This window comes from Notothenia coriiceps, unplaced genomic scaffold, assembly GCF_000735185.1.
Source record: "Notothenia coriiceps isolate Sejong01 unplaced genomic scaffold, NC01 NC01_scaffold00026613, whole genome shotgun sequence".
NCBI classification, from domain to species: domain Eukaryota; kingdom Metazoa; phylum Chordata; class Actinopteri; order Perciformes; family Nototheniidae; genus Notothenia; species Notothenia coriiceps.
The window spans coordinates 510,746-536,420 of NW_011359314.1; the positions used below are offsets into that span (position 1 = coordinate 510,746).

At 42.1% G+C, this 25,675-nt stretch overlaps 4 protein-coding genes across 10 annotated transcripts in view; 3 read left to right on the forward strand and 1 right to left on the reverse strand.

Annotated features, from left to right (window-relative positions):
* Positions 1 to 1,056: 1,056 nt before the first annotated feature.
* On the forward strand, positions 1,057 to 3,050 carry LOC104957281 (calcium uptake protein 1, mitochondrial-like). The gene is made up of 2 exons (XM_010784902.1): positions 1,057 to 1,513; positions 2,192 to 3,050. Exons 1-2 carry the CDS (start codon positions 1,429 to 1,431, stop codon positions 2,347 to 2,349), a joined length of 243 nt encoding a protein of 80 aa, XP_010783204.1. The 5' UTR covers positions 1,057 to 1,428; the 3' UTR covers positions 2,350 to 3,050.
* A 2,922-nt stretch (positions 3,051 to 5,972) lies between these two features.
* nolc1 (nucleolar and coiled-body phosphoprotein 1) lies at positions 5,973 to 12,771 on the reverse strand. 5 transcript variants are annotated; one of them, XM_010784901.1, is made up of 15 exons: positions 12,636 to 12,771; positions 12,263 to 12,318; positions 11,525 to 11,697; positions 11,282 to 11,412; positions 11,070 to 11,178; positions 10,846 to 10,970; positions 10,609 to 10,726; positions 9,717 to 9,863; positions 9,579 to 9,638; positions 9,134 to 9,487; positions 8,033 to 8,723; positions 6,969 to 7,816; positions 6,758 to 6,876; positions 6,568 to 6,651; positions 5,973 to 6,471 (listed from the first exon to the last, which is right to left on the reverse strand). In XM_010784901.1, exons 1-15 carry the CDS (start codon positions 12,744 to 12,746, stop codon positions 6,310 to 6,312), a joined length of 3,288 nt encoding a protein of 1,095 aa, XP_010783203.1. In that variant the 5' UTR covers positions 12,747 to 12,771; the 3' UTR covers positions 5,973 to 6,309. The 5 variants fall into 5 exon arrangements, with proteins under 5 accessions (XP_010783203.1, XP_010783202.1, XP_010783201.1 ...); XM_010784900.1 differs by having other exon boundaries at positions 6,969 to 7,212; positions 7,258 to 8,723; XM_010784899.1 differs by having other exon boundaries at positions 6,969 to 7,227; positions 7,258 to 8,723.
* A 202-nt stretch (positions 12,772 to 12,973) lies between these two features.
* Positions 12,974 to 14,506, forward strand: mrps6 (mitochondrial ribosomal protein S6). Of its 2 annotated transcripts, none has more exons than XM_010784903.1 (2): positions 12,974 to 13,459; positions 14,400 to 14,506. In XM_010784903.1, exon 1 carries the CDS (start codon positions 13,121 to 13,123, stop codon positions 13,445 to 13,447), a length of 327 nt encoding a protein of 108 aa, XP_010783205.1. In that variant the 5' UTR covers positions 12,974 to 13,120; the 3' UTR covers positions 13,448 to 13,459; positions 14,400 to 14,506. The 2 variants fall into 2 exon arrangements, with proteins under 2 accessions (XP_010783205.1, XP_010783206.1); XM_010784904.1 differs by having other exon boundaries at positions 12,990 to 13,475.
* A 781-nt stretch (positions 14,507 to 15,287) lies between these two features.
* Positions 15,288 to 25,675, forward strand: part of psap (prosaposin) — a 12,935-nt gene continuing 2,547 nt past the window's right edge. Inside the window, exons 1-11 of one of the 2 annotated variants that reach the window (XM_010784905.1) lie at positions 15,288 to 15,411; positions 19,043 to 19,176; positions 19,304 to 19,378; positions 19,497 to 19,622; positions 20,445 to 20,660; positions 20,761 to 20,904; positions 20,988 to 21,044; positions 21,356 to 21,361; positions 21,956 to 22,141; positions 22,244 to 22,339; positions 22,446 to 22,629. In XM_010784905.1, coding sequence (XP_010783207.1) covers positions 15,378 to 15,411; positions 19,043 to 19,176; positions 19,304 to 19,378; positions 19,497 to 19,622; positions 20,445 to 20,660; positions 20,761 to 20,904; positions 20,988 to 21,044; positions 21,356 to 21,361; positions 21,956 to 22,141; positions 22,244 to 22,339; positions 22,446 to 22,629 — 1,258 coding nt within the window. In that variant the 5' untranslated portion in view covers positions 15,288 to 15,377. The remainder of the gene's footprint in view (positions 15,412 to 19,042; positions 19,177 to 19,303; positions 19,379 to 19,496; positions 19,623 to 20,444; positions 20,661 to 20,760; positions 20,905 to 20,987; positions 21,045 to 21,355; positions 21,362 to 21,955; positions 22,142 to 22,243; positions 22,340 to 22,445; positions 22,630 to 25,675) is intronic. The other variant, XM_010784906.1, reaches the window with a different exon arrangement.

Sequence of the window (25,675 nt, forward strand, 5' to 3'; positions counted from 1 at the left end):
CTGCTTGCGATGAATGTGTCACTAAAGCAGGGTTTCTCAAAGTGTGGGGCGCGCCCCACTGGTGGGGCACAGAGATGTGATAGGTGGGTCGCGAATGGATGCGATTAATGGGAGATTTCCCCGATCACGTGATCGGATCGGGACATCTCTAATTACTATTGCAATATGATTCACCATATTGTACAAATGATCATGCCTCCATTGGACTCCTTTGTTTTACTTCTGTAACATAGTGACATCACAATGTAACACTCACGCTTCTATTGGCTAGCGCTCCAACACATTGTACTTAATAGGCTAAGGGGCGGGACAGCTCGGCCAGCAAACCAATCAGAGCAGACTGGGCTCTGGTTTCAGACAGAGGGTGAAAAGAGGTGCTGCACAGGCAGTATGCGAAAAATAAAGAGCTTTTTAAACATTAAAGTTTAGGCACATCATGTCACAAAATACAAATATATGTACATGAAAATGGGCATTTGATAAGAAATCAAAAAGAAGTACCAACATGTGAAACTCAATGTGAAGTTTCTGGTCTACCTCTGCCATGAGTTTGAGTTAGTGTGTGACTTTGGTGAATCCAGACTAACCTTTTGATACACCATAGTCACACAATAACTGTCTCTATGGCAAAGCAAAGAGGTCCACATAATCTATATATATAGCTGACACCTAAACTGATATTGATTTTTAGGTGGAAAATAAATGTGCTGCTGCCTCTTTCCAAAGCAGCACATTGCTCAGCTGCTGTTCTGGTTCTTCTGTTCCTCTAAACTGGATCATGCCAACATCTACTGTATATGGACTGGATGCAAGTGACTGAAACAACCCCACCTCAAAAGATCTGAATGATCCCTTCAAGGAGCTCCTGTACTTTACATCCTTTGTTTGTGTGTGTTTCATCTCACTCAAATCTGATAATATCACACCCTTTTAGTACAGTTTCTCACATGTGGGTGTGTTATCTGGAACTGCACATTGTTAAAGGTAGAAAAGAAGGCCACTGAATAGATTCTTGTCAGAGTGACTCAGCAGTTTTTTTCTTTTGCAGGAAGATTTTGTCCTGTATTTTTCTTTCATCCCTCTCCTCTTTTCTCATTCTCCTGTTTCTCTTTAGCTTTGCTCCTCTTCTTGTGTCTTTTTAATAAATCATTCTGGGTGAGACTATGGAGGTTTTCATCATTTGTTTTTCTGAAATGACCTCAGAGGCTGTTTCCTCTTCTCTCTCAGCTAGATGTCCCGATGCTGTCCTCTCCCCCCTTTCTCTCTCTATCAGATAGTCTCTCCGGTGAGTCCTGGCTGCTATCGATCCCAGGCAGTTTGACTCTCACACAATTTCCTCCACATGGGCCCATTTATGAGTTGACTCGCACCTCTATTACTCTCTTCCACAAATGTTGAAGTTCTCTATCCCTCTGTCTCTCAGTTACCATGAAGCAAGTGGCCCGCACCGTGGCCAAGGTGGAGCTGTCGGACCACGTGTGTGACGTGGTGTTCGCTCTGTTCGACTGCGACGGTAAGCACCGACTAACTATGGAGAGCAAATAATATTTTAAAGGTCCCCTATTACACTGTTTTTCATCAATATATTATAGGTCTCAGATATCAACAAAACATGTCTCTGAAGTGTTTGGCTCCAAATACCAAACGGGTCGTGCCTTGTAGCATCCCATAATCCCCTCTGTTTCAGTCCTGTTTCAAAAGTGCTGATTCTCTGTCTGTTACTTTAGATGAAAATAAGGAGCCTCTCCCCACACCCCTCTGAGAGATATTTGGTTGAAAAGAACACAATGGTGCTCTAGGAGGAGATACAGGTGATAAGGTGTGGGGGTTACCTTGGTTGGTTATTGGCTAATGGTTACACAAGCCCAAAAAATTGTTATGACATCATAAAGTGGCCAAAATCTGATCAGCTCATTTTCAGACAGGTTTTTATATAAATGGATCAGGACAAAGAGAGAGAATCTTTTTTCCTGAAACTTTCAGAATCTCTTTACACAGAGGGGACACATGTTTATGTATAAAAGACATGAAAAAGTGGATTTTGCATAATAGGTGACCTTTAACTGACGGGAGGCAATCATTAACAAATGGAAGTGTTCTTCTCCTCCTCTTATGTACTCTTCGTCTATTATTTCATCATCTGTCCTCTGTCATACCCTCTCCCTCCCGCCTCCTTGTCTGTCTCCCTCAGGGAACGGAGAGCTGAGTAATAGGGAGTTCATCGCCATTATGAAGCAGCGGCTAATGCGTGGGCTGGAGAAACCCAAGGACATGGGCTTCACCCGGCTGGTGCGTGCCATGTGGAAGTGTGCCCAAGACACCGCCTGGGACTTTGCCGTACCAAAGTGAATAAAGAGACGGAGGGCTAAGTGTGCGCAGGAGATGGACGGCGTGTGAATAAACAACAACACCAGTAGCACCAACAGATCTCCATGATATAAACACATGAATGCAATGAACTCATTAGGACTGCAGAGGGGCTTCATCCACCGTAAACGCATGTCGCTGTAGTTCAAAATATCAATAAGGTGACTGAAGCATGCTGACTCAGCGCACCGTTTCCTGAAAACGCTTCTCTAGCATGCCTGTCCAAGGCATCATGGGTATGTTTTAAAATATACAAGGTTTGTACGTTTATTTTTGCCATATTCTATTTAGAGGAATGCAGTGTCAGCAGGTAACTGTTGAGTCAAACGCTAAAAACAGCACTTTTATATCTGCATTCAACACGTTTTACTGAAGAAACAGACAGGAAGTGGAATTCAACTTCAGCTGTATAAATGCGGCAGTATGTCCATTCTATACCAAAAACAGACCCTTAGTTATTTCTTTGCTGGGGCAGAGGTCAGTGATCTTGTTAGCATCTCTTCATTCAGTCTGCTAGCTCCAGCTGCATCTTCATTCTGTCCCATAAAAGATCAATAATGCTCATCCTGCTCTACAATGTACTGTTCAAAGTGTGTACTTTTAATTATTATTTCCCACTGAAACACTTTCTATGAGATGGATGTTAAAAGAAATGCTATATTAAAGATGTTTTTAATAATGAAGAAGTGATTAAGCTTTATTTATGAGCGTTCTGCTTAAGTTGGATTGTTGTCATGCCATGTTCTCATTTCACACTTCGACTTGGAGAAAAGAGCAACGGGGGATTAGCGTGAATAAACTACGGGGCACAAAGGAAGTCATTTGTCATGTAATGAAATTAAGTGTAACGTTTTGAGGCACATTTTGTATGGCTGATTGTATGCAGTGGCTTTAAGTGTGTGCCAGAGGGAGACAAATATGCTAATGTGTGTGCAACAGTGGTCAGCAGTTTTGTCTAATTGAAATGGACAGGATGGGCAGTCCTCGGCCTCTGATGCCCATTAAAGGATTGTCCTGCAGCCGCTCAGCACACACTGCTGCAGAGGCCTGAGAGGAGCTGTTGGCTCCTGCACACAGAAGTGCTACTAGGAATGATTGCAAGGCAGGAGATTTGATTGAGTTTCCTATCATCAGCACTCCTTAGCCGTGCTCTTTTCTGAGCATAAGTCTGGTGATGGATTGTTAAAAGATTTTTAACAGAACAGTCTCACTTTCAACTTTTCAACAGTCACCTTTAAACCTTTAAACTTTAGTCCCGCAGTGGCTCAGTCAGTAGGGGCTTAGACTGGGAGCTGTAGGGTCGCCGGTTAGAGTTCCCGACCAGACCTAACAAATATGGAGTGTGGACTGCTACTTGGAGAGGTCCCAGTTCACCTCCTGCCCTGCCGTGGTGCCCTTGAGCAAGGCACCGGACACCCCCACCCCCCTCACTCCCATTGCTCCCCGGGCGCTGTACACTAGCTGCCCACTGCTCCTAGTACTAGACTCCTGGTACTAGGATGGGTTGAAAGCAGAGAAAAAAATGACGGCTCCGCCCACTTTTGGGGGAAAACAAAGCTGTCATTTAAACGGCGGTCATTTCAAATTCTGAAGTTTTTACCAATCCGATCGAAATGTAAGAAAACCGTGGATTTTCTNAAAACTGCACGTTTCAGAGTGGCCTTTTATTGTGGCCAGCCTAAGGCACAACTGTGCAATAATCATGCTGTCTAATCAGCATCTTGATATGCCACACCTGTGAGGTGGGATGGATTATCTCGGCAAAGGAGAAGTGCTCACTATCTCAGATTTGTGAACAATATTTGAGAGAAATGGTTATTTTGTGTATATAGAAAATGTTTTAGATCTTTGAGTTCATCTCATGAAAAATGGGAGCAAAAACAAAAGTGTTGCATTTATATTTTTGTTCAGTGTAATATGAAGCAGCTGGACCCAGTGATTGTACCGTGACTATACAAAATATTGATAAATGTCCTCAATTAAAGATCATTCATATTATTCCAGCACTGACGTTTCTTCAGCTTTAAACCCCTAAAGGCTCCTGTATCTTGTAGTGTAAATCCCATCATGCTGCAAGCAACATGGCCTCTAACTGCTTGCAGTCTGCCATCAACAGTTCTCCACTCAAGAGTTGCCCAATAACAGCTGTACAGTAGCCGCAGCACCCCCCAACCCCCTCTCAACAGCTCAGCCGTGTAAACCCCGAGCACACATGCTGTCAAGTTTCCCTGCTTGGTGTGCACTGAAGCAACGCCCAACGGTGAACTGTTGTCAGGCTGAGGGGAGGGGGCTATATTTGGAGTGACTGCAGACCTCCCTCCTTAGTCAACAGCGCTTCATGTGTTGGCACAGAAGTGTACACAACATTTCCTTAGTGTAGATTCATAAACTGCATGCACAATCCATGTGCTGTTTAGGAATAAGGCTTTTTCTCTTTGCGCTGAATGCTGCAAGTGTTTCCTTCATAAGGCTATATGTCATGGTTTATAACTAAATGCAAAGATAAAAATATATTTAGTATGATTGCAATATGAGAACAGTGTAACCAGTCAGCCTAATCTAATCATTTGTCCTGCTTCTCCATCAAGAAAAAGGATGGCAATATTGGTAATTTATTGTGCTAAAACTTGAGGTATCTTATGATCCAGCCTAGTGCTAGTAGTATTCATTCAAAGCAAGAGACTGACTTTTCTCTCAAGGCATTGTATGGATAAAGTTCTTAGTTGATGGGCACTTACAGCTGTAAGACTGGTCGTGCACTAAATGGAAGGCTAATGGTCGAGAATATTTATAATTCCCGATGAGCAGGTGGAGCCTTGCCTCCCAATTGTTTGGAGTATCCCTTTCTGTCCTATGGCAAGGGATAAGGTGTCGGTTCACACACTGTACATTGAGTTTCCCATTTTCAACTGGAGCAAAGAAATACTTGACTGCCATCTAGTGGTTTTCCTTGACACTTAAACAGTTGATGCCTGTGAATATGAAAAATGTTTGTAACTAAATGGACACAGCAGCTTATTTGTAGACACCCAGCAACAACATTATCCCCGTTATGTGTCCATAAACCACAGCTCCGTGAGAAACTGAGGACAAATTACTCTAACAATTGTAGGGAAGATTAAAAAATAAAAAAGTGTAAAACCTATCACACCAACATTTGAGCTATTAGGTCTTTAATTACAGCTACATCCATTAATAAAAAAAAGAGGTTCTCAAAATTCCCTACAGGTTTACACAGTCAATTCCAATCATTGAAAAAAACATGGCTCTCGGTTACATTGACTAATAAAACATTCGATACCACTAACAGATTAGAGCAACATGTATGTATCCCAACATCAGAAGAAATCATAGTTTCAAAGCAAAATGGCTTAAGAAAAAGAATGAAATTGACAGTCTAAGTTCATCAACATTGAAATGGAATAAAACTTAATAAATACACAGTATAAAACTCAGTTTTACTTTCCAAAAGATTAGGTAATGTTAAGTGAAAAAAAAAAGAAATGGCCAAAAAGAAATGTTGACAAACAACCAAACAAACTTCAAGAAACCATGTGATCCGTTATCATTATCAACCTTGTTTCAACATACAAGAACCTGTTGGGATGTATGGCTGTCAATCATACATAGAAAAATGAAAGTACAGGTTAACATCAAAACAAACTGAAAAAGGGGGCCCAATACACACATTGGCGTTTACCATTAACAGGTGGCCTGCAGCCACCTAGTGGCTATAAGTGATGATATCACATGGGTGTCAACCTTAAGCAGTACAGCGAAGGGCAGCTGACGGAAAGTGAGCGCTGGCTCAGCTCTACGGCTCACTTCCTGTCAGTGTGCTGCTGGGTAGTGATGACAGAGGGACGGGTAACAAGGGGGGGGGGTGGGGGGAAGCGATCATCAGACAGTCCTGATCGTACAGTGAAGTTCAAAGAGCCGTCCTTATTCACTGTCAAACTTAATAGAGTTGACGGAGGTGGAGTTGATGGCTCCGCCGCGGTAGCTCCCCCTCTTCTTCTTTGTCTTTTCATGGCGGAATGACTTGCCCTTTGTGAACCTGAGCGTGTCGTTGGCTTTCTGGCCCCAGTCCCCGTTTGATCCGAACTGGAAAAGCAAAGACAGATGATTAAGAGTGAATGATCAGCACAGCCATTTCAGTGATGCAGTTTTAAAATTGCTCATCCCCGTAACTGAACTCACCTTTGCATCAAAAGAATTGTCTTGGAGACGGGGATCCACCGCTACTTCTTCCTCTCTTATTCTACGGAAGGGTACATTGGACGACTGGGAAACACAACACATTTCCATCAAATCATGAACTATTATTACACCTTTTTCCCCTTTAAGAAACCATGCTCAACACCAAGTTCTAGTCTCTGACTGGCCTTACCTTCTTATTGGCTTTAGGAAACGTCTGAGGTGTGGTTGTTGCCATCTTGTTTTTTGGTGTAGTCACTTCCGTCTCTTCCTCGTCGCTCTCCGATGACTCTTCACCTTTTTTTCTGTTTCCTGCAGGGGGGGGGGGATGTTTAACTTTGAGTAATCCAGGATGAAGTTGACACTGCATTACATTTCATACTCTGTATTTGTCTGCGACTCACCATTTGTTGTGGGGGTGGTGGGTGCAGTGGCTGCTCTGCGTGGTGCATCCTCCTCTGATGAACTGTCTGAGGAGCTGCTCTCTTTAGCTTTAGCAGCCGGGATCGTCTTGGGTGTTGCTGCAGGTGTAGCAGGTTTTACAGAACTTTTACTGGCCTCTTCTTCCTCTTCGGAGCTGCTGTCACTGGACGATGACTCTGCAGGCTTTGCTGGAGTCTTGGGTGTAGCTGCCTTGGGTGTAGCTGCCTTGGGTGTAGCTGCCTTGGGTGTAGCTGCCTTGGGTGTAGCTGCCTTGCCATTGGTGACTGGAGGCTTGGCAGGGGTGGTCTTTGTCTCAGTCTCTGAATCGGAGCTGTCGGAGCTGCTCTCAGCCTTCTTTTTTGAAGCTTTGGGCGTACTAGCAGGGGCTGCTGCTGCAGGAGTTGGTTTCTTGACTGCAGGTTTGGCTGCTTCATCCTCAGAGTCACTGTCGGAGTCAGAGCTGCTCTCTGCTGCTGCCGTTGGCTTTGCAGCGGGGGTAGTTGGTTTAGCCTTAGCTGATGTAGCTGGCTTAGCCTTAGCGGGCTCTTCATCTTCAGAAGAAGACTCAGAGCTGCTCTCTGCTGCAGCTGCCTTTGCTGCGGGGGTAGCAGGCTTTGAAGCAGGGGTAGCTGGCTTTGCGGCTGGTTTAGCCTTAGCTGGTTCTTCATCTTCAGAAGAAGACTCAGAGCTGCTTTCTGCAGCAGCAGCTAGCTTTGCTACAGGCGTGGCCGGCTTAGCCTTAGCAGGCGTGGCCGGCTTAGCCTTAGCTGGTGTAGCCGGCTTAGCCTTAGCTGGTGTAGCCGGCTTAGCCTTAGCTGGTGTAGCCGGCTTAGCGGGCTCTTCATCTTCAGAAGAAGACTCAGAGCTGCTTTCCGCAGCAGCAGCTAGCTTTGCTACAGGCGTGGCTGGTTTAGCCTTAGATGGTGTAGCTGGTTTAGCCTTAGCTGGTGTAGCTGGTTTAGCCTTAGCTGGCTCTTCATCTTCAGAAGAAGAGTCAGAGCTGCTTTCCGCTGCAGCAGCTAGCTTTGCTACAGGCGTGGCTGGTTTAGCCTTAGCTGGTGTAGCTGGCTTAGCGGGCTCTTCATCTTCAGAAGAAGAGTCGGAGCTGCTCTCTGCTGCAGGGGTAGCAGGCTTTGAGGCGGGTGTAGCAGGCTTAGCCGCTGCAGGTTTAGCCTTAGCTGGTTCTTCATCTTCAGAAGAAGACTCAGAGCTGCTCTCTGCTGCAACAGCCGGCTTTGCTGCAGGCGTAGCAGGCTTTGCAGCTGGTTTAGCTGCTGCAGGTTTAGCCTTGGCTGGTTCTTCATCTTCAGAAGAAGAGTCAGAGCTGCTCTCTGCTGCAGGCTTTGAAGCTGGGGTAGCTGGCTTAGCTTTAGCTAGCTTAGCTTTAGCTGGCTCTTCCTCAGAGGAGGAGTCTGAGCTGCTCTCTGCAGCAGCAGCAGGCTTTGAAGCTGGGGTAGCTAGCTTAGCTTTAGCTGGCTTAGCTTTAGCTGGCTCTTCATCAGAGGAGGAGTCTGAGTCTGAGCTGCTCTCTGCAGCAGTAGCAGGCTTTGCAGCAGGCTTTGCAGCCGGGGTAGCAGGCTTAGCTTTCACTGTTTTTTCATCCTCAGAGGAGTCATCTGAATCAGAGCTGCTCTCAGCTGCCTTGGGGGGGGCTTTGGAAGCTACAGCAGCAGGTTTTGGTTTGGCTGCAGCTTTAGCAGCAGGTTTGGCTGGAGCCTCATCTTCAGAGCTGCTGTCTGGAAAAACAAATACATTACTTTAACATCAGATAGACACAAATGTAGTCACTTGATCATTGCACACACAGCTAAAACGTTGACTGTATATTACAACAGTCCTGCAGCAAATCCTGGCCTGATGTCAAGTAAACAAGTTTCAACATAAACTAAATATTATCCTCAACAAAGATACACTGCCTTAGTTGCAGCAAGGTGAACCTAACAAACTGACAACCGTGTATGTAACAAAACTGGGGAGAGTTTATATATTATGTATAACTGACAGTTCTCATGATGGAATTTAGTTTGATCCCTCCACAAACTGGTAGCACTGGCAACACAGTTTAAGTAAATGAAAGCAAATTCAAGACAGAAGATAAACAACTTTGACAGAGATACAGAGCTCACACCGTCAACCTGTCTCTTACCTGAACTGGACTCCTCTTTTTTAGCTGGGGGAGTCTTGGCTGGTGCAGGTTTAGCTGCTGGCTTCTTTGCAGGAATCGCCTTTGCTGCAGGTTTTTTGGCCTCCTCTTCCTCCTCTGAACTGGAATCGTCCTCTGAACTGGAGTCTTTTTTAGCAGGCGTGACTTTAGCTGCAACAGGTTTAGCTGGAGCAGCCTTTGCAGGAGTCACCTTTGCTGCAGGTTTTTTGGCCTCCTCTTCTTCCTCTGAACTGGATGAGTCTGAGTCTTTAGCGGGAGCAGCCTTGACTGGGGCAGCTTTAGCTGGGGTGACTTTCACAGCAGGCTTTTTTGCCTCCTCTTCATCTGAGCTTGAATCTTGAAAAACATGGGCATGGAGAGGAAGATTTGTTACATTTGGCATCAAACAACACAAAGTAGAAAATGACAGTGGGATTGTAATTGTTACCTGAGCTGGACTCCTTCGACGCTGGTTTTGCAGCGGGGGTCTTTACCGGTGCAGGCTTTGCTGTTAGGATAAAAACGCTATTAGATGTGTCATTTCTAAAATCACTACTTCAAGTTGGGAAAATTGGGTGAATCTTACCAGCTACTTTCTTCTCTTCTTCCTCGTCACTGCTGCTGCTTGAGGAGCTGTCCTTGGCCTTGCTGGCTGCTGGTGCAGCTGGAGACTTGGTCACTGAAGCGGGAGCTTTCTGGACTGAAGCTGGCGGTGGGACTGCACTGTACGCTCCTACCAAGGCAAAGCAAACTAATCAGCCTCATAACACGGGGCCTATGTACAATACTTTAAGCACTTAGGTTTAGGTGACATACTGCAAAAGAGGGACTGTAGTGTTAATAATAATAATAATAATAGAATTGGGAGGGATGAAACCCTCTTTAAATGGTCACACATGTAGAGCACACAGCACACAGTGAAAGTTGGCCTCTGCATTTAACCCATCCTAGTACTTGGAGTCTAGTACTAGGAGCAGTGGGCAGCTATTGTACAGCGCCCGGGGAGCAATGGGAGTGAGGGGGGAAGGGGGTTGTCCGGTGCCTTGCTCAAGGGCACCACAGCAGGGCAGGAGGTGAACAGGGACCTCCAAGTAGCAGTCCACACTCCATTTTTAGGTCTGGTCGGCGACTTGAACCGGCGACCCTACGGTTCACAGTCCAATCCCCTACTGGCTGAGCCACTGCGTTACTCCAAGATAGGTGCTAGCAATTTTAAGTTTTTTTAATCAGATTATGTAAGGCTAAAAGATGACAGACAGACTAACTATCATGTCAAATAAAACGTAAGTTAATATAACTACCTTTCGTTTGATTGGAGTAACAGAACCATGATAACAAAAGAAAGGCGCCGCTCAGAAAGGCCAACTCATTTCAAGTGCAATCAAACCTCTCTGTGTTTATTGGTTTGCATAGCACCAAACAAGTTTTATAACTTCACATTGGCTGGCTTTTATAATGGAGTGAAAATAAAAACCCACCTGCTTTGGGTTTCTTGCTGGGTGGAGCCTCATCTTCAGATGAAGAGTCTTCACTGCTTGATTCAGCAGCAGCTGCTTTCACAGGGGCCGCTTTGGCTGGAGCCGGTTTAGCTGGAGCCTATCGGACATGTGAAGTAAGTAATGTGTGTAAAATGTACTTTACTACAATAACTTTTTCTATTTGTTTCTAAGTTTTGGAAGAAAGATATGTACATATGGGCAGTATCTTTTACATACCTTGGTTGGTTTATCATCTTCTGAATCTGATGAACTGTCTTCGCTGCTGCTATCCTTTTTTTTCTGAGCTGCAGCTTTAGCAGGAGCAGCTGGTTTGGCTGCTGTGACTGTAACACCCTTGGCTTCTATTAAAGGTTAATAACATAAATTAGATACAACACATTTCATTATAATCATCTCAAAATAAATTCACTATATTAAATGACATCTTGCTCTAGACTCACTAGCTGGGGCTTTAGCAGGCTGCTCAACCTCAGAGTCAGATTCTTCACTGCTGGAGCTGCTGTCTTTCTTCCTTCCTGCAGCAGGGGCAGCAGGCGCCTTCACAGGAGCCTACATGCGGAATATTCATTTTAATAATAGCATAACCACCAGACATGGCTTTCAACACTGGCAAGATCTTTTATGAAACTATAATTTGAATTATTCTTCCTACCTTTGCAGGAGCCTTGGCTGGGGCCTTTGCAGGGGCCTTCTCCTCCTCAGAGTCACTGGAGTCTTCACTGCTGCTGGATGCCGCTTTAGTAGCTGCTGCTGCTGGTGCTTTAGCAGGCACCACCTTAGCTGCTAAAACAAACATTACATAGATATGTTACACACATATATAACCGGATCATAAATGTTACCGACCTATTTAAACCATCGTAATCAGTTTTCTGCATCAAAACATTGATTTTACCTGCAGGGGCTGCCTTGGTTGGTTTTGCAACCGCTGCTTCATCGTCGCTGCTGCTGCTGCTTGAGTCTTCACTGCTGGAGCTCGCTGCACTGGTTTTTGCCTTCTTGGCTGATGGACTTGTTTTAGATTCAGCTTTGCTGGAGGGCGCCTTTCGTTTCTTGGCTTCAGGAGACCTAGGAAGACACATGGGTATATTAAAAAGGGAACAGCAACCTCAAAAATTATTAAGTCATTTATTGTATACATTTCTCCTATATCTGAAGACATTAGCGACAAAGCATATTTATCTCAACTACAGAGACAAATCCTGTAGCTGCCGCTTAGAGAGTGAACCCTAAGAGATAATAAGAGCAGAAATTGTTCTTAAAGTGAATATTTACAGGAAAAATGCATATTATTTAGCATCACTTGTATAAATCCCAAATTCAAGGGATAGCAGATCCACTTTAACCTAATAATGCACTATTCTGCTGCTAAGGCAAACAGACTATTTTTGCAAATACTTGCTTTCCACTGAAAGAATTGTTTTAAATCACGTTTAAGTCTGATAAAGGGTAGATTTTGTTTGTTTAAGAGATAGATTAGACAATGCATAGGTGAACAGTGACTGCAAATGATAGGTGCAATGAGAACCCAATAAAAAGGCTTGGCCATATCTTAAAAGTGTATTAATATCAGTATGTACTAAACAAGTTTTAGTGCTGACTCAATAACAAACAAAACAAAAAAACAACTCACTTCACCCAGAAGTCGTAGATGCCGATGAGGCTCTCATCATTTTCATCTTGTGGAGTCTGTAAAGAAACACGTGAAGCACTCAATTAGCCATTTACAGTTCTAAAGTTTCACAAATTCGCAATCAAATACATGTTCCTGCAATGCAACACAATATAATGCCAATTAAAATATTATGAGCTTTTAAAACGAATGGCAACCAAAGAACAAAGTGTGCCTGTACTCCTACACGTGCTACCTTTCCTAATGGGTGTACGGCCCCTCAACGTTACATGGCTGTACATGTACTCCTCGTGCAGCATGTCTCAACTTCACCACAACGCTAGAGACAGACAGCGCGAGGCACAGATTAGCAACAACACATTGAGCCGCTTACCACTTTAGTCTCTTTCATAAACTCCTGAGCCGCCTTGGTTAACATGTTCTCCGCCAGAAAGGAATATACGCATTTGTAAAGATCGCTCGGCTTCGACTTTTGCTCCGCCATCTTCACCACGCTCTTTTCTGGAAGGAATTAAAGTGAGCGGAAGCGTCAATTGTGCGCATGCGCCTCACGATATGGCATGTTCCTCTCGAACTTTTGTTGATTTTGAAAATATGTTTTTATTGAAAATGTATTTGTTGAGTTGTAGTTTATATGTGTAACCCCTGTAATGTTATACACTCGCATTTCCCCTCTGTCATTTATATATTTCTAGCCATGCTTTTATCAACATAGGCGCACACGTTATACGTCATCGCCAAAACCGTTTCCTGTCCCTCGTGTCATCATAACATGGTCGCCTTTGAACTGAGTTTTCTGGCAATGACACCAACCCAGCAGATTTAAAACTGTGAATCGAGGAATTATTTGCCGGAACCATGCCACGCTACGAGCTCGCGCTGATCCTGAAGGCGATGCAGCGGCCCGGGACATCGGCTGCTCTCCGGCGGACAGTGGAGACTCTGATGGAGCGGGGCGCCGTGGTCAGGGACCTTGAGAACCTGGGGGAAAGACTCTTGCCCTACAAGATCAACAAACACAACCAGAACCACCTCAGAGGATCTTACTTTTTGATCGATTTCTACTCAGCCCCTAACATCCTCACTAGTTTACTGGATCACCTGCACCGTGACGTGGACGTGGTGAGGCCCACTGTGCTGAAGAAGGACGACCAGGTTTCCAGCAGTAACTGCTGTGGGTCTTAGCTGTGATTCAATGTAAGGAATGGCTAAAGTGGGTAAAGCCAAGTTTATCAGTATTACTAACGTTATGTGTTTATAAATTAAACCTACAGCTGTGGAGTGACATCATTGTGAGTATCTTGTGTGCACATTTAACTCTTCTATGGCTTTATGGCTACAATTATATAAATGTCCTTTTTGTCAATCTGCTTAAACAATCAGTAATTAATTGTATTCAATAAAATAACAACATTGACATATACCAAACATCACAGGTTATGATGGAGGTTAACATGATGGCTAACAAAAAAGCTACACCTTAAGTCATAATTAAATCTATCTAGTAGATAAAACTTAGAAAAACATCAAACACATTACATTTGCGAAGCTGTGACATTCAATCTTTTTATTTTTTCGCATGAATAAATTGTTGAATATGAAAGAGTAAGGGGACTTCTTGAGTATTCCATCAATGGACTCGGCAATAGTTGACTCATCATTTCAGTACCTCCTTGTTTTAAAAGAGACAATGGATATCAAGGGCCTAAAACCATGTGTGTAGGCCTACACTTTAAAAAGTCTGGTCATTATTTTGAATTTTGGAGACACTCGACTTACTATGGGTATGGAGATACATAAACATTCTGTAACATATTGTAGTCATGTGATTTTTATCAACTCAAAAAGTGTATTTCATCTAAATAAATCTAAAAATGTTCAAGTGTTAAAAGGGGATTAAGTTGTTCTTTAAAATGGCTTGAAGTTAGTAAACAAAGGTGCAGAAAGTCATAGATAAATCATTGCACAATCATGTCTTGTCTGCTTTTTCATATAACTAATAGAAAGTACTGATCGACCGTAAAACGGAACCGTTTATGCAGGCCTCTCCTTTACCTGCTGTTTATGGAGATCATGTTGTGCTGACTGTGCTGAAACGTATAGCCCTATTAAACTGTTGTTCCCTTTTCGTTCCCAGGTTTCCCGGAAGATTTACAGTGTGATCCTCCCCTCTCTGATGTTTTCCTTGGGTGTTGACCTACATTTGGATGTTATGTCATAATAAACCTCTTTTTGCTATCTTAAGTTAGTCTTATTTGTTCTTCCATATTAAACGTGTGCAATGCATGTGGTGTAGTCTTTATCATGTTTAGCAGTTTCAGTACCTATTTTAAATTACAGTTTGATGTGGTTTATGTATTTCGGAAGTTGTCGTGTAGCCATTGAAACTTGAACTTAGCCCTCTAGGAAAACACAAATAATAAACAATTATTACACTTTCACTGATCCTCCAAACATAAGTGAGTTGTCCTCAATTGGAAAAACAACCCCAACCCCACACCTTTTTTAAAGAGATAAAGCTCTTAAAAGGAGGTTACAATGCTCATATATCTTTGTTTGTTACCTTGAATGACATTTTAAATTCCCACTTCGCTTTTCTGGGCCCAATCCCACAGAAATCACTCTATGTACTCAAACTAGGGACATTTAAAACATTTTAATTCTGTAGGGAAAAAAAAGTTTTTTAATTTAGTTTTCTTAAAAAATGTCTCTCTATTTAGATAATGTGATCAATTAATAAACCACCTTTGGTACTTCTCTTATGCAAAGTAAAACCCTTAATTTTTAGTGCAGAAACATAGAATTTTATTTTTTTTAAATTAAAGAACCAAGAGGATTGCTCCAAACGGCACTAACCACTATATAATTATTTAAAAAATATCCCTTGTTTCACGTGCCTTGTATATTATGTGTGTTTGAATGTATGTCATATAAGGATCCCAGATTAGATCATCAATCAGACAGGCGGGCAGTCACATGACTCTCTGAGCAGTCAGCTGACAGTGAGACATCATAAAGGCAGCAACAGCCCAGCGCCTGCAGTGCGTTGCAGTCCTCTCAACTATACAGCACACACAGAGAAACGAAGACAGACGAGACGGAAAACAGCGGAGTCATGCTGTTCCTAACTCTACTTTTTGTGGCTTCAGGTAATAAACATGCAACAGAAACAATAATGGTGTTTGTGAGTAAATTAAATGATTCAGACAGCATTCCGTTGCCGTTAAAGTCTCATTGTGTAACCTCGAAAGTGCGTTTCGTTTCAACCTAAAGGCGGAAGCGTTACAAACAAACAACGTTTGCTTTGATTAACAGTAACAACCATGCTAGCGGTTACTTTACAGCAAACACGTTTAAATAATGTTTTTACTGTTTACATGCATTTGCCACATTAAACCCATTTTCTAAATCTGTAATCCTCTTGTCATTACCGTTTCACTCGTGTTGAAGGCGTTATTGTTGGCCCGCTTGGCTAGCATTAGCTTATTAGCTAATGCTACTTCGCTAGCTATTTGAATGATGCCTCAACAATAAGTTATTTGCCACATATTTAGCCTGTTTAATACTCTTAAATAAGTATTGTTGTAGCTTATGTAGGAAGATCACCACGAGGTTACCTTTTTACGCATTTAGCTAGCAGGTTTAAGGTTTTTTGCATGGTGTTTATGTCGGCATGGTCATTATTTTCTAATTTAAAATATATTTATCAGTCCGTGCTGATCGGCCCTAACTTGCTTGCTTTAGCCATTTATGTACTGTAATTGGTGCTTTTTTGGACCTTAGTTTGGCTTTATAAGGAAGTTCAGTTAAGTTCCTCTTAACCAGCGACTTTCGTTTCAGCTTTTTAGTAGAAGATCAGGCTAAAAAAAATGTTATAGACTTTCTCGTTTTTTGTTACCCACGATTAGTTATACGTCACCGTTGTCATGTATATTTGTGCCACTAAAAACGTCGATACTTATCTTGTTGTTCAGACAAAAACGTATCGGTGAAATCAACAGCTCAGGTTTTTCTTTCATCATGCTTTGTATAACAATGACTAACGTTAGGCTATTTATTTATACATTCACATACTGATGATTGGCCTTGTAGCATTTGAAGTATTGATCTGAGATAAATGGCCTGTATATCAAAGCACTAGCTGAGTTTTCTTGCAGACCGTTGGCAATATTGGTATCTTAAAGACATGGTAATTGTGCTTAGTGTGTTCATTGCATATCTTTAATATACCTTCTGGTTCTGTCTTAACATTTGTATTAAATAAGGGCTTAATTATATTGAACAACAAGATTAAACATTACTCATGTATAAGCTGCTACACTGAAACTGCAATAGGAAACCTATTTAAAGACTTTGTGCTTCAATGTGATGTTGATTCACCCACATATTGATGAGTTTTCTGTTTTGAAATCACCTTCCCAGAAAGGACGTCAAATACAGGCCACTCTCTACATGACAGTCTTTTTGTTTTTGCTGACTGAGTACTAAAAGTTGTACTCTGAGTCTAACAGATGGCTTGTTTTCTTTTGTATAAGATTACATAAAGCCATTACAAGTAAACAAGACATATGTTCCCTTGCTGTATATTGCCTTGTTAACTATTTACCGTCATGCATAACTGCCCTCTCAGTTTGTACAGTCTTTGAGAACAGCTTGTTATTTTGTCTGACTGCTCATGTGACTCCAGTGGAGGGAGGGAGTGCCCGGCTGTACTGTAACTCTATTGGTAAGACTGTTGAGTAGGAGGGGACTCAGCAGTGTTACTGGGGGATTCCATGGTTTGTCTGTGCAGCTGGACCTCCATATCCATATCTTGGTTTGATCACCAAATGTTACTCCTTAGGCTTGGACAGCTCTCTTTTTGTATCAGTTTATACTTTGTTAACACTTGTACTTGGGTTTGCATTCATTTCCAATGGAGACATGTTCATCTTAAAAGAATTGTAGTCATGAGTGACTAAATGTAGTATTTCTGACTTATGAGAGATGTGGAGAGTGGTAGTTTTATCAGGGAATTATGCTCCATATATTAGGTTATTTTTCACATCACTTTTTTCCACTTCATTGAAATGGAGAACTGTGAACAATTAGCCTCTTTTCTTTTTTTTAAACAACCAGAAAATAATATTGTCTTTGTGTGCTAACCCTTGAGTTTCACTTCTGCACTTGTAATGCATATTTAAATAAATGATTTCCCCTAGGGTATTTATTCTTTGTCTTTTGCTTTTTGACTTGCTGGTTGGTTTTGAAATTGTGCCAGATTTAGAGCTATGCTTGGCTTATGCGACTTAGCCTTTTGAGCTAATAGGCTTAAGTGTGTTATCTTCATGACATTTATAAAACAGTTAGGGTAAATAGCCACAATCCTCAGTTTCGGAATTGTAGTTCTCACTTTACAGATATTTCTTGGGGCAGGGCTTTACGGCAATTGGTTTATTTGAGAAAGGTTAGCATAGGGAGATGGCTGACTGAAAAAGTGAATTTGTTATCGAAAAGTGAATTTAACTTAAATGGCATATCTGCCGTTCAGAAATGATCCTCCGTTTTAAAACATTTCAGTTCTATCTCTATGCCACATCTAAGTCGTTCTTGCTTAACACATTTGGTAGCTCACTTAACAAAACACTGGTTGTGTCTTAAAAAAACAAACACTGCTTGTCTTCATTTGCAAAACATCTTAAACTCATCTGACAAGGTTTTGATTGATTGCTTGATTTGTTTTTGTCCTCCTATGCAGAGTTGTTTTTAAAATCAAACTTGTCAAGCGCGGACACAGTTGATAAAGAACTTTAAACAAATTCTTCTTTCTGTTGATTGAGGCAGAATGCCAGCCTTGAATTTACTCATATCTTCATCACACCAGGAAGATTAATAAAAAAGGAGTGGCAGAAACATAGTTTACTGTCAGTGAAGAATCAGAATACCTTTATTAGTCCCACAGAGGGGAAATGCACAGTTACAGCAGAAAAAGAGCCACAGACAGCTTAAAGGTGGGGTAGGTAATTTTGGAGAAACCAGCTCGAGTGCGCTAGAATTTGAAAATACACAGACGGAAGAAATCTGCTACTTCCTTACAGAGCCCCTCCTCCAACACACACGAACACGCACATGCTGACAGGCAGCTAGGCCATCCAGTTATTTTAGCCGGGCCGGCTCAGATGATTGGTCGTGCTTTTTACAGCGCCACGGCTTCCACAGATGACATTTTTTTTGAATGGATTTTTTGTCAAATCACTTATATTATATATATATATATATTCATTGCTATCGGGATGTTAAAAGCATTCCATGGAATATAACACAAAGTGTATCTCGAGCAGGTTTCTCAAACTTACCTACCCCACCTTTTAATGTTACATGCATTCAAAAGTATTAAAGTTACAAAAAAAGTTAGGATGTAATACAAATAAAAAGTTACACAATTTACAAAATACTCATCGTGTAACAGTTCTTAGGATTTAGCAGCCAGGTATAGATATTGCACAGTTATTAACGATATATAGATATAGAGATATATCTCTATATCACATAGTTGGTTGGTAGCAAGGCTTTCCAGCAATTGAGACTTTTTCAGATTTAAATAACTTGTTCAAATACCTATTCTAGATAAATTGGCAACAGGTCAACTGAAACCAATCGATGCAGTGCCTTCAAAAGGAATAAATAAAATGGTTTATTAGACTTTATCTTTTAAGCACCAATTCCATATCCAGGAAATGGTTGTGTCCAGCGTCTGCCTTCTCTAAACTGTACAACATTTGACTCTTATTTACTTTGCAGCTGCTGCCACCCCCCTGCTAGGCACTGAGCAGTGTGCCCGCGGCACCTCCTACTGGTGTCAGAATGTAAAGACTGCCTCTCTGTGCGGAGCTGTGGCTCACTGCCAGCAGAATGTGTGGAACAAGCCCCAGATGGTGAGACTCGTAAATATTTTCCTATGTAAACTGAGAAAGTGCCATTTATAATCTTGTACTTCATCTGCAAATACATGAACAATGTACCACTTTTGTAAAAAATATTGAATCAATTGTGTGGTTTCAGAAATCAGTGCCATGTGACCTGTGCAAAGAGGTGTTGATGGTGGTGGAGCAGATACTGAAGGACAATGCCACTGAGGTAAGATAAAAACGAAACTCCTGTTGGATGAAAACCCCTTTTTAGTGGGGAAATGACTTCTATTTCAAACCTAAACAGTCCTTTGGAAAACTGATGTCCGTGTATTTTGCTATTGCAGTCTGAGGTTCTTGGGTACCTGGAGAAGGCCTGCCAGCTCATCCCTGATCAAGGTTTGACCGCAGAGTGCAAGGAGATGGTGGATAGCTACTACCCCATCCTCATGGGAATCATTAAAGGAGAACTGGTGAGCACCCTCAATCTATTTGTACTAGTTTTGGCCATGGATAGATGTCTAACAACAAAAGTAACAGTATAGACTCTCCATTTTAAGGATGCCATGTTAGATCTTATTGAAGGTTGTGGTTTGATCTAAGACTCTTGAATGAAGGGTCCATCTGCCCCTTTGTGCAGACAATGTAAAGGGAAGTGGCTGTGAGCGAAGCGTAGCGAGCTGAATCGGGGCTATTGATAGGGAAGTGAGTCCAAGTCTATACAGGAACAGAGAAGTCATTGTGTAAGACTAACGCTCGTGACTGGGAGCATCTGATGTCATCGCTTTGTCTCAACTCTCACCTGCTACATCAACTTTGGAAATTAAAGAGACGGTTCATTACAGATTCTACAAAACAAGACGTGGCCATGACTATAAATATAAATTGGAGCTTCTTTTTTTTTAAAAACTCATCTTCCTGCCTGCCATACAGACTTTTTAGCTAGAGTCATTGGGGTTAATTTTTCTTCTACTGCTAGGGATGCGCAGTATATATCGGACACATGACAGGAAATGTATTATGTATCGAAATGTAAGCTTATCAATGAAAATATTCTTTCTCTACTGTGTCGATCATTTGTGGGTTAGCGTCTAATTTAACTATACAAATGTAAAATGATGGGTAATCTGATCCATGAAAGCAGCTATTTATTTATTTTGCTCATCCATAAACCTTATCCTGCATTGCTACTTACAGCCTACATTTATACCAGATTATTTGAAGGAAGCACTAAACTATAAAGTGAAGGTATAAATGTGGCAGTTCTTGGAGTAACTTAAAGGTTTCTGTTTTAGGAGGACCCCAGTGTTGCGTGTGGAGCCATTGGGCTGTGCCAGTCTCAGCAGCTAGCCCTCGCTAAGGTCCATTCCAAGGAACAGCTGGTGTCCAATGAGATCCCTCTGGTGGACCTGGCTCAGAAAGTGTCTCCATTCCTGCTCAATATCCCCGGGCTCCTCTATCCTCAGGAGAACCTCAAGAAGGAGGCCCCCAAAAAAGAGACCCCAAAGCTGGTACACAACTAACGGCCGGATCTACATGAACACGGGAATATGTTCCTCGTGTGTTATTGATGAAATCCTAATTTTGCTCTGGATCTAACCCTCCCTGTAGGAAAGTGATGCTGTGTGCCAGGACTGTGTCAAGTTCATGACTGACGCTCAAGCAGAAGCCAAGAACAGCTCCACATTTGTCGACTCTCTGATCGAGAATCTTGAGAACCAGTGTGACCTGCTGGGACCCGGCGTTTCTGACATGGTGAGAGTGGAGGACATTTTGTTTTTGTCTTTGTGAAACAATAAAACAATGCTGTTTATTAACATTCTTTTTCTTTATTGCAGTGCAAGCAGTATGTGAGCCAGTATGCCGCGTCTGTTATTCAGGCGATCATGTCAATGGTGAGTTGAACCGTCCTCCTTATGTGTCGGTCTGATTTTAGAAGTCCAGAGAAACACTTCTACATTTTTCAAACATAAATTGTCTTCATATTCTCGTATGGCAAGCGTAATCATCAAACTAATAAATGTGATAATTTGTACGTTTCTTTAGTGCTAAGCCCATATTCAGTCTTGCAGCCCCACCTGAGCTGTTGCCTTACATTTATTCCCATCTTTAAATCACTTTCTTCTTTTTTTCTTTCCCGTGTTCCTTCTTTACTCTTCCCCCTTTCCATTCCGCTCTGTTTTCTCTGGGTTTTGCCGCTCCTCAGGAACAGGTAGGTTCTCTCTGCGTTCGGCCTGTAGCCTCTTAACCCTTAGCTGTGTCTTTTGCCACTGTCCACTCTAACCCTGTAGAGATGCATGAACATGATCATCTAATTAAGAGTCAGACTACTTGACTTAGCCACACAAGCAAAGTATTGAGGTTAATAACTTGACACGTAATTGTAAGGACTGCATTAAAACTCGCCTGTGTCCTCTCACATGACCGTTCAGTACTGTGGGATTTCAAATATGTTGAATTTCATGGTTTACGACACCATTGCACTTTACTAACATTGCAGTAGCTATCCCCGTTATAAAAGCCACCATCTTTGTTGTGCTGTATGTAGCGGCTCAATGCTGGCTGGTCTTGTATGATGCCTTAGATCTGCAGAAGTAAAAACATTTTTTGTCTGAATGGGTGTGTTTCTTTTGTTTTGGTTATTGATAAAAGTGAGATGTGTTTGGATTTCTATTCTGGTACCATTTTGCATGGGTAGCATGTTGTGGAATGCGGTTCACGGAAATAGTTAATGCTAACGCCATGCAAAATGGCAGGTTTTGTATACCATTGTCTGTGTAAGTTAACTTTTTGTTTGTGTCCATAGCAACCTAAGGATCTCTGCGCCCACGCTGGCTTCTGCACCGCCATGAAGAAGTCCATTCCCATGATGAACCTGCAGGCTGCAAAGATGGTTCCTGCTATGGAGACTGTCCCTGCTGCCAAGACTGTCCCTGCTGTCAAGATTGTCCATGCTGTCAGGCTTTTCCCTGCCACCAAGGTCGAGTCTAAGGTAAGTCATTGCGGGCGCCTGACAGCTGATTTCTATTATTTTTTTATTTTTTCCTCATTCTACATTCAAACAAAACATAAAGTATCTTCTTTGTGTTTCCAGCCTGCCATGGTGCGTGTCCGTGACTCCCCAGGGTGTACCATCTGTGAGATGGTGATGAAACAGTTGGAGGCTCTGCTGGAGGATCAGAAAACAGAGGTGGGCTGTTTGCTGCTAGATCCATCCAATATGTACTTAACTTCTTCCATGATGCAGTGAGTCAGACTCAGCTCTGGGGCCATGCTAACTCTTGTGTCTCTCTCAGGAGGAGGTGATTGCTGCTGTGGAGAAGGTGTGCACGTATCTGCCCGGCTCCCTGTCGGCCCAGTGTAAGGACCTGGTGGAGACCTACGGCCAGGCCATCATCGAGCTGCTGGTGCAGCAGGCCGACCCCAAGACTGTCTGCACCGTGCTGGCCCTCTGCAATGATGCCAGCCGGGCTTTTGTCCGTAAGTTCTGAGCCTTCAAACTAACTTAATGAGAATGTTCGCTTTACTGACGAAAGGGATTTTGTACACTTTAAATGGTAGACTGGTTACATATTTCATGTTTGTATTTGTGCTGATAGTGGAGGAACAAGATTACACAGGAAGTGAATGTTATGTAGAGAAATTAGGTTCAAAATGTGCTGATATTTTCCAAAAAACAACATTTTTCATTTCTAGTAAACCTTTATTTATCCAGATTGTACCTTGAGATCATAGATCTCTTTTTCAAGGGAGACCTGCAGCAATTAAGTTCCACATAAAACAATGGAGGATATCATACAACATATCTACAAGCTACATTTACATACTTATCAACATTTACAAATACCCATAGTTTCAAAGAGCATTTCACTTAGACTTGCTTTAAAAACATTCAGAGGAATAAAATTGCTCGTTTCAGTTTTAGCTGTAGACTGTTCCAAGCAAGTGGCGCTGCGCACATAAAAGCTGTCTTACCTAAGACAGTCCTTGCTCTTGGCACATCTAACAACACTACGTCAAGTGATCTCAGACAATAGCTGCTTGCAACTCTCTGTGTTATCAGAGAGCAGATGTAATACGGGAGTTTACCCAACATGGCTTTATAAATAAACGTGTACCAATGACTGAGCCTCCGTACAGTAAGTGATGGCAAACATGCCTTGGTATACAGTGTACAGTGATGTGTAAGTGCTTTACAATTTGTGACAAATCTCAGTGCGCTGTGATAGGCGGCATCTAACTTGTTCAGGCAATGGGCAGGTGCATTCATATACAAAAGATCACCATAGGTGATAGGCATAGGCATAGGCACAGGTAAAAAGGTCACAGTGACTAGCCTTTTTCTGGCTTCAAAAGAGAAATAGGACTTGTTTCTGAAAAAGAAACCTAGTCTAACCCTCAGCTTTTTAAGCAGGTTATTGACATGAAGTACTTTTCTTCTTCTAACTTTCTTTATTTGATTGATTAACTACTATGGAATTTATTCAACTACATTGTACCATTATTATGTTAGGACTCCTAGCCTACATTGTTCTATATAGAGTCCATTCTGTAGATATGCTTTTTGATTTCTTTTATCATGGCTATACTTAGTAAAGTTTTGGTTTTGAAAATTATCTGTCATTGTCCTTCATGTCCTTGCCATGCAATTGTAGACATAATCCATTTGACACGCTTTAGAATTAACAATCATAAACTTCTTATTGAATATGGTCGATACACAAATACTCCTGTAAATGACAGGTTGTGCAAACATTGCCATGAGATTGAGGATGAAAATCATTTCCTCCTAGAATGTAAACGTCATTATAAAACTTTTGATAATGTCAATTCAATCTTTAATCCAGAACTTCCTAACCAAATAAAATGTCTTTAGTTGATATATCCATTAATAATAATAATAATAATAATTGTAAAGTATATAATGCTAAGAAGAAAGGGCTGTACCCGTCACATTTACCCACCTTTCATTTATTGGTTCAACCAAAGAGGTGCGTTTCACATCCTTCATGGCAACCAGTGCTGTTCTCAATACAGCTTTTTCTAACACCACAATGACGAATTCCCTGTGTGAACATATGCAATCCAAGTCGTCTGTGGACAGTTTATTTTCAAGCTCTTCAAGCTCATGACAACACATGTTCATAAGAGGATTGTCCATGGCTACACACCGATCGCAAGTACACCATTCATGTACAGGTTTCCCAACTCGTCCCCCGAAATCAATTGCACGAATAAAGGGATCGTCTCCAGCAAGATCACCGTGCTGTTCATCCTCATCGTCACTGGATTCCTGACGGTTCTGGCCACTTGGCTCGAACCTGTATGGCTGAATTCCCCCATCCAATCTCTCCACATTGCTCAGAACTTCTTCCTCGGCTGACGAGTCCGAACTCAAATACTCCGCCATGTTTTCGTGTGTTTACAAAGTGAACGCACAGATGACGTCACAACCTAGTTTTTCGGATCACGTGACTACTGAAATTTGCCAAAATGGCAGCTGCCTGACGGAATATACAGGTTTTGATCAAAAAGAGCTATAAAATCATTATTTACCGGGGAATATCGCTGATTTCTTCAGGGTATGGTTTAAACATAATGTTTCACTAAATACTGAAGTTTTTATAAAATATCTAATGAGTGGAGCATTCCTTTAAACACAGTAAAAGTCGGTGTTCATCTGACGAAAGAGGATGACTCATTACAACAAATAACGATAGCTAACCCTGAATGATTTTGGCTAACTTCCCAACTCTGTAGCACAATATTGTTTGTTAAAACCATAGACTGGGTTAAAACTTACCTTCTAATGTCCTCAGACTCTCGAAAATGATTTCTTCCCGCTTCGTTCCATGACCCATGACGTCGGTCTGACGTCTCTGTGGCAAACTGCGCATGCGTAGTCGCCCACGTGTGTTCAAAGAGAGCTGCTCACTCGTACTTTAAAGTAACGGTTACTTCAAGCTGATGAGTTAAATAACTTCTCTCACAAGAAAGTAATGATCTTAGTGTAAATTTAACCACGTTAAAAAGGTTTGGAGTGTAACCAAAGAGTATTGTCGTAGAGACTTTCATACACATAATGAGATACAGATTTGCCGAACAACCTCGAGGACGGGGGGGGAAGACACCTGGGGTCACGGCAGACGGCTCTGTCGCTCTGTCGCTCTGTGTCTTTGGTCGGGCTCGTGTGCGGTGGCGTCGGACCGGAACCCTCAAATACACACACCGAGTCCGGTCGAGTGTGACAGCGAGGAGCGTCGTCGCTCGGAGCGTTGCAGGGGGGCGGCTCACACACACACTCCTTCTGAATTGCATTGACGCCTGCATTGGCATTGCAATGAAACGCAATGCAGTGCTATGGTTTATGCAGATGCGTAGTCATCTTTATTCTGTTGTTAGCAGGTATGTTAGTCTTTAAAGGGTTTTAATGTGACATTTAACATTTTATCACGGGGAATGAAATTTGTTTTTATCACTGTAGTGGACTATAGATGTAATAAACAAATTGAATTGAGTTATGTTG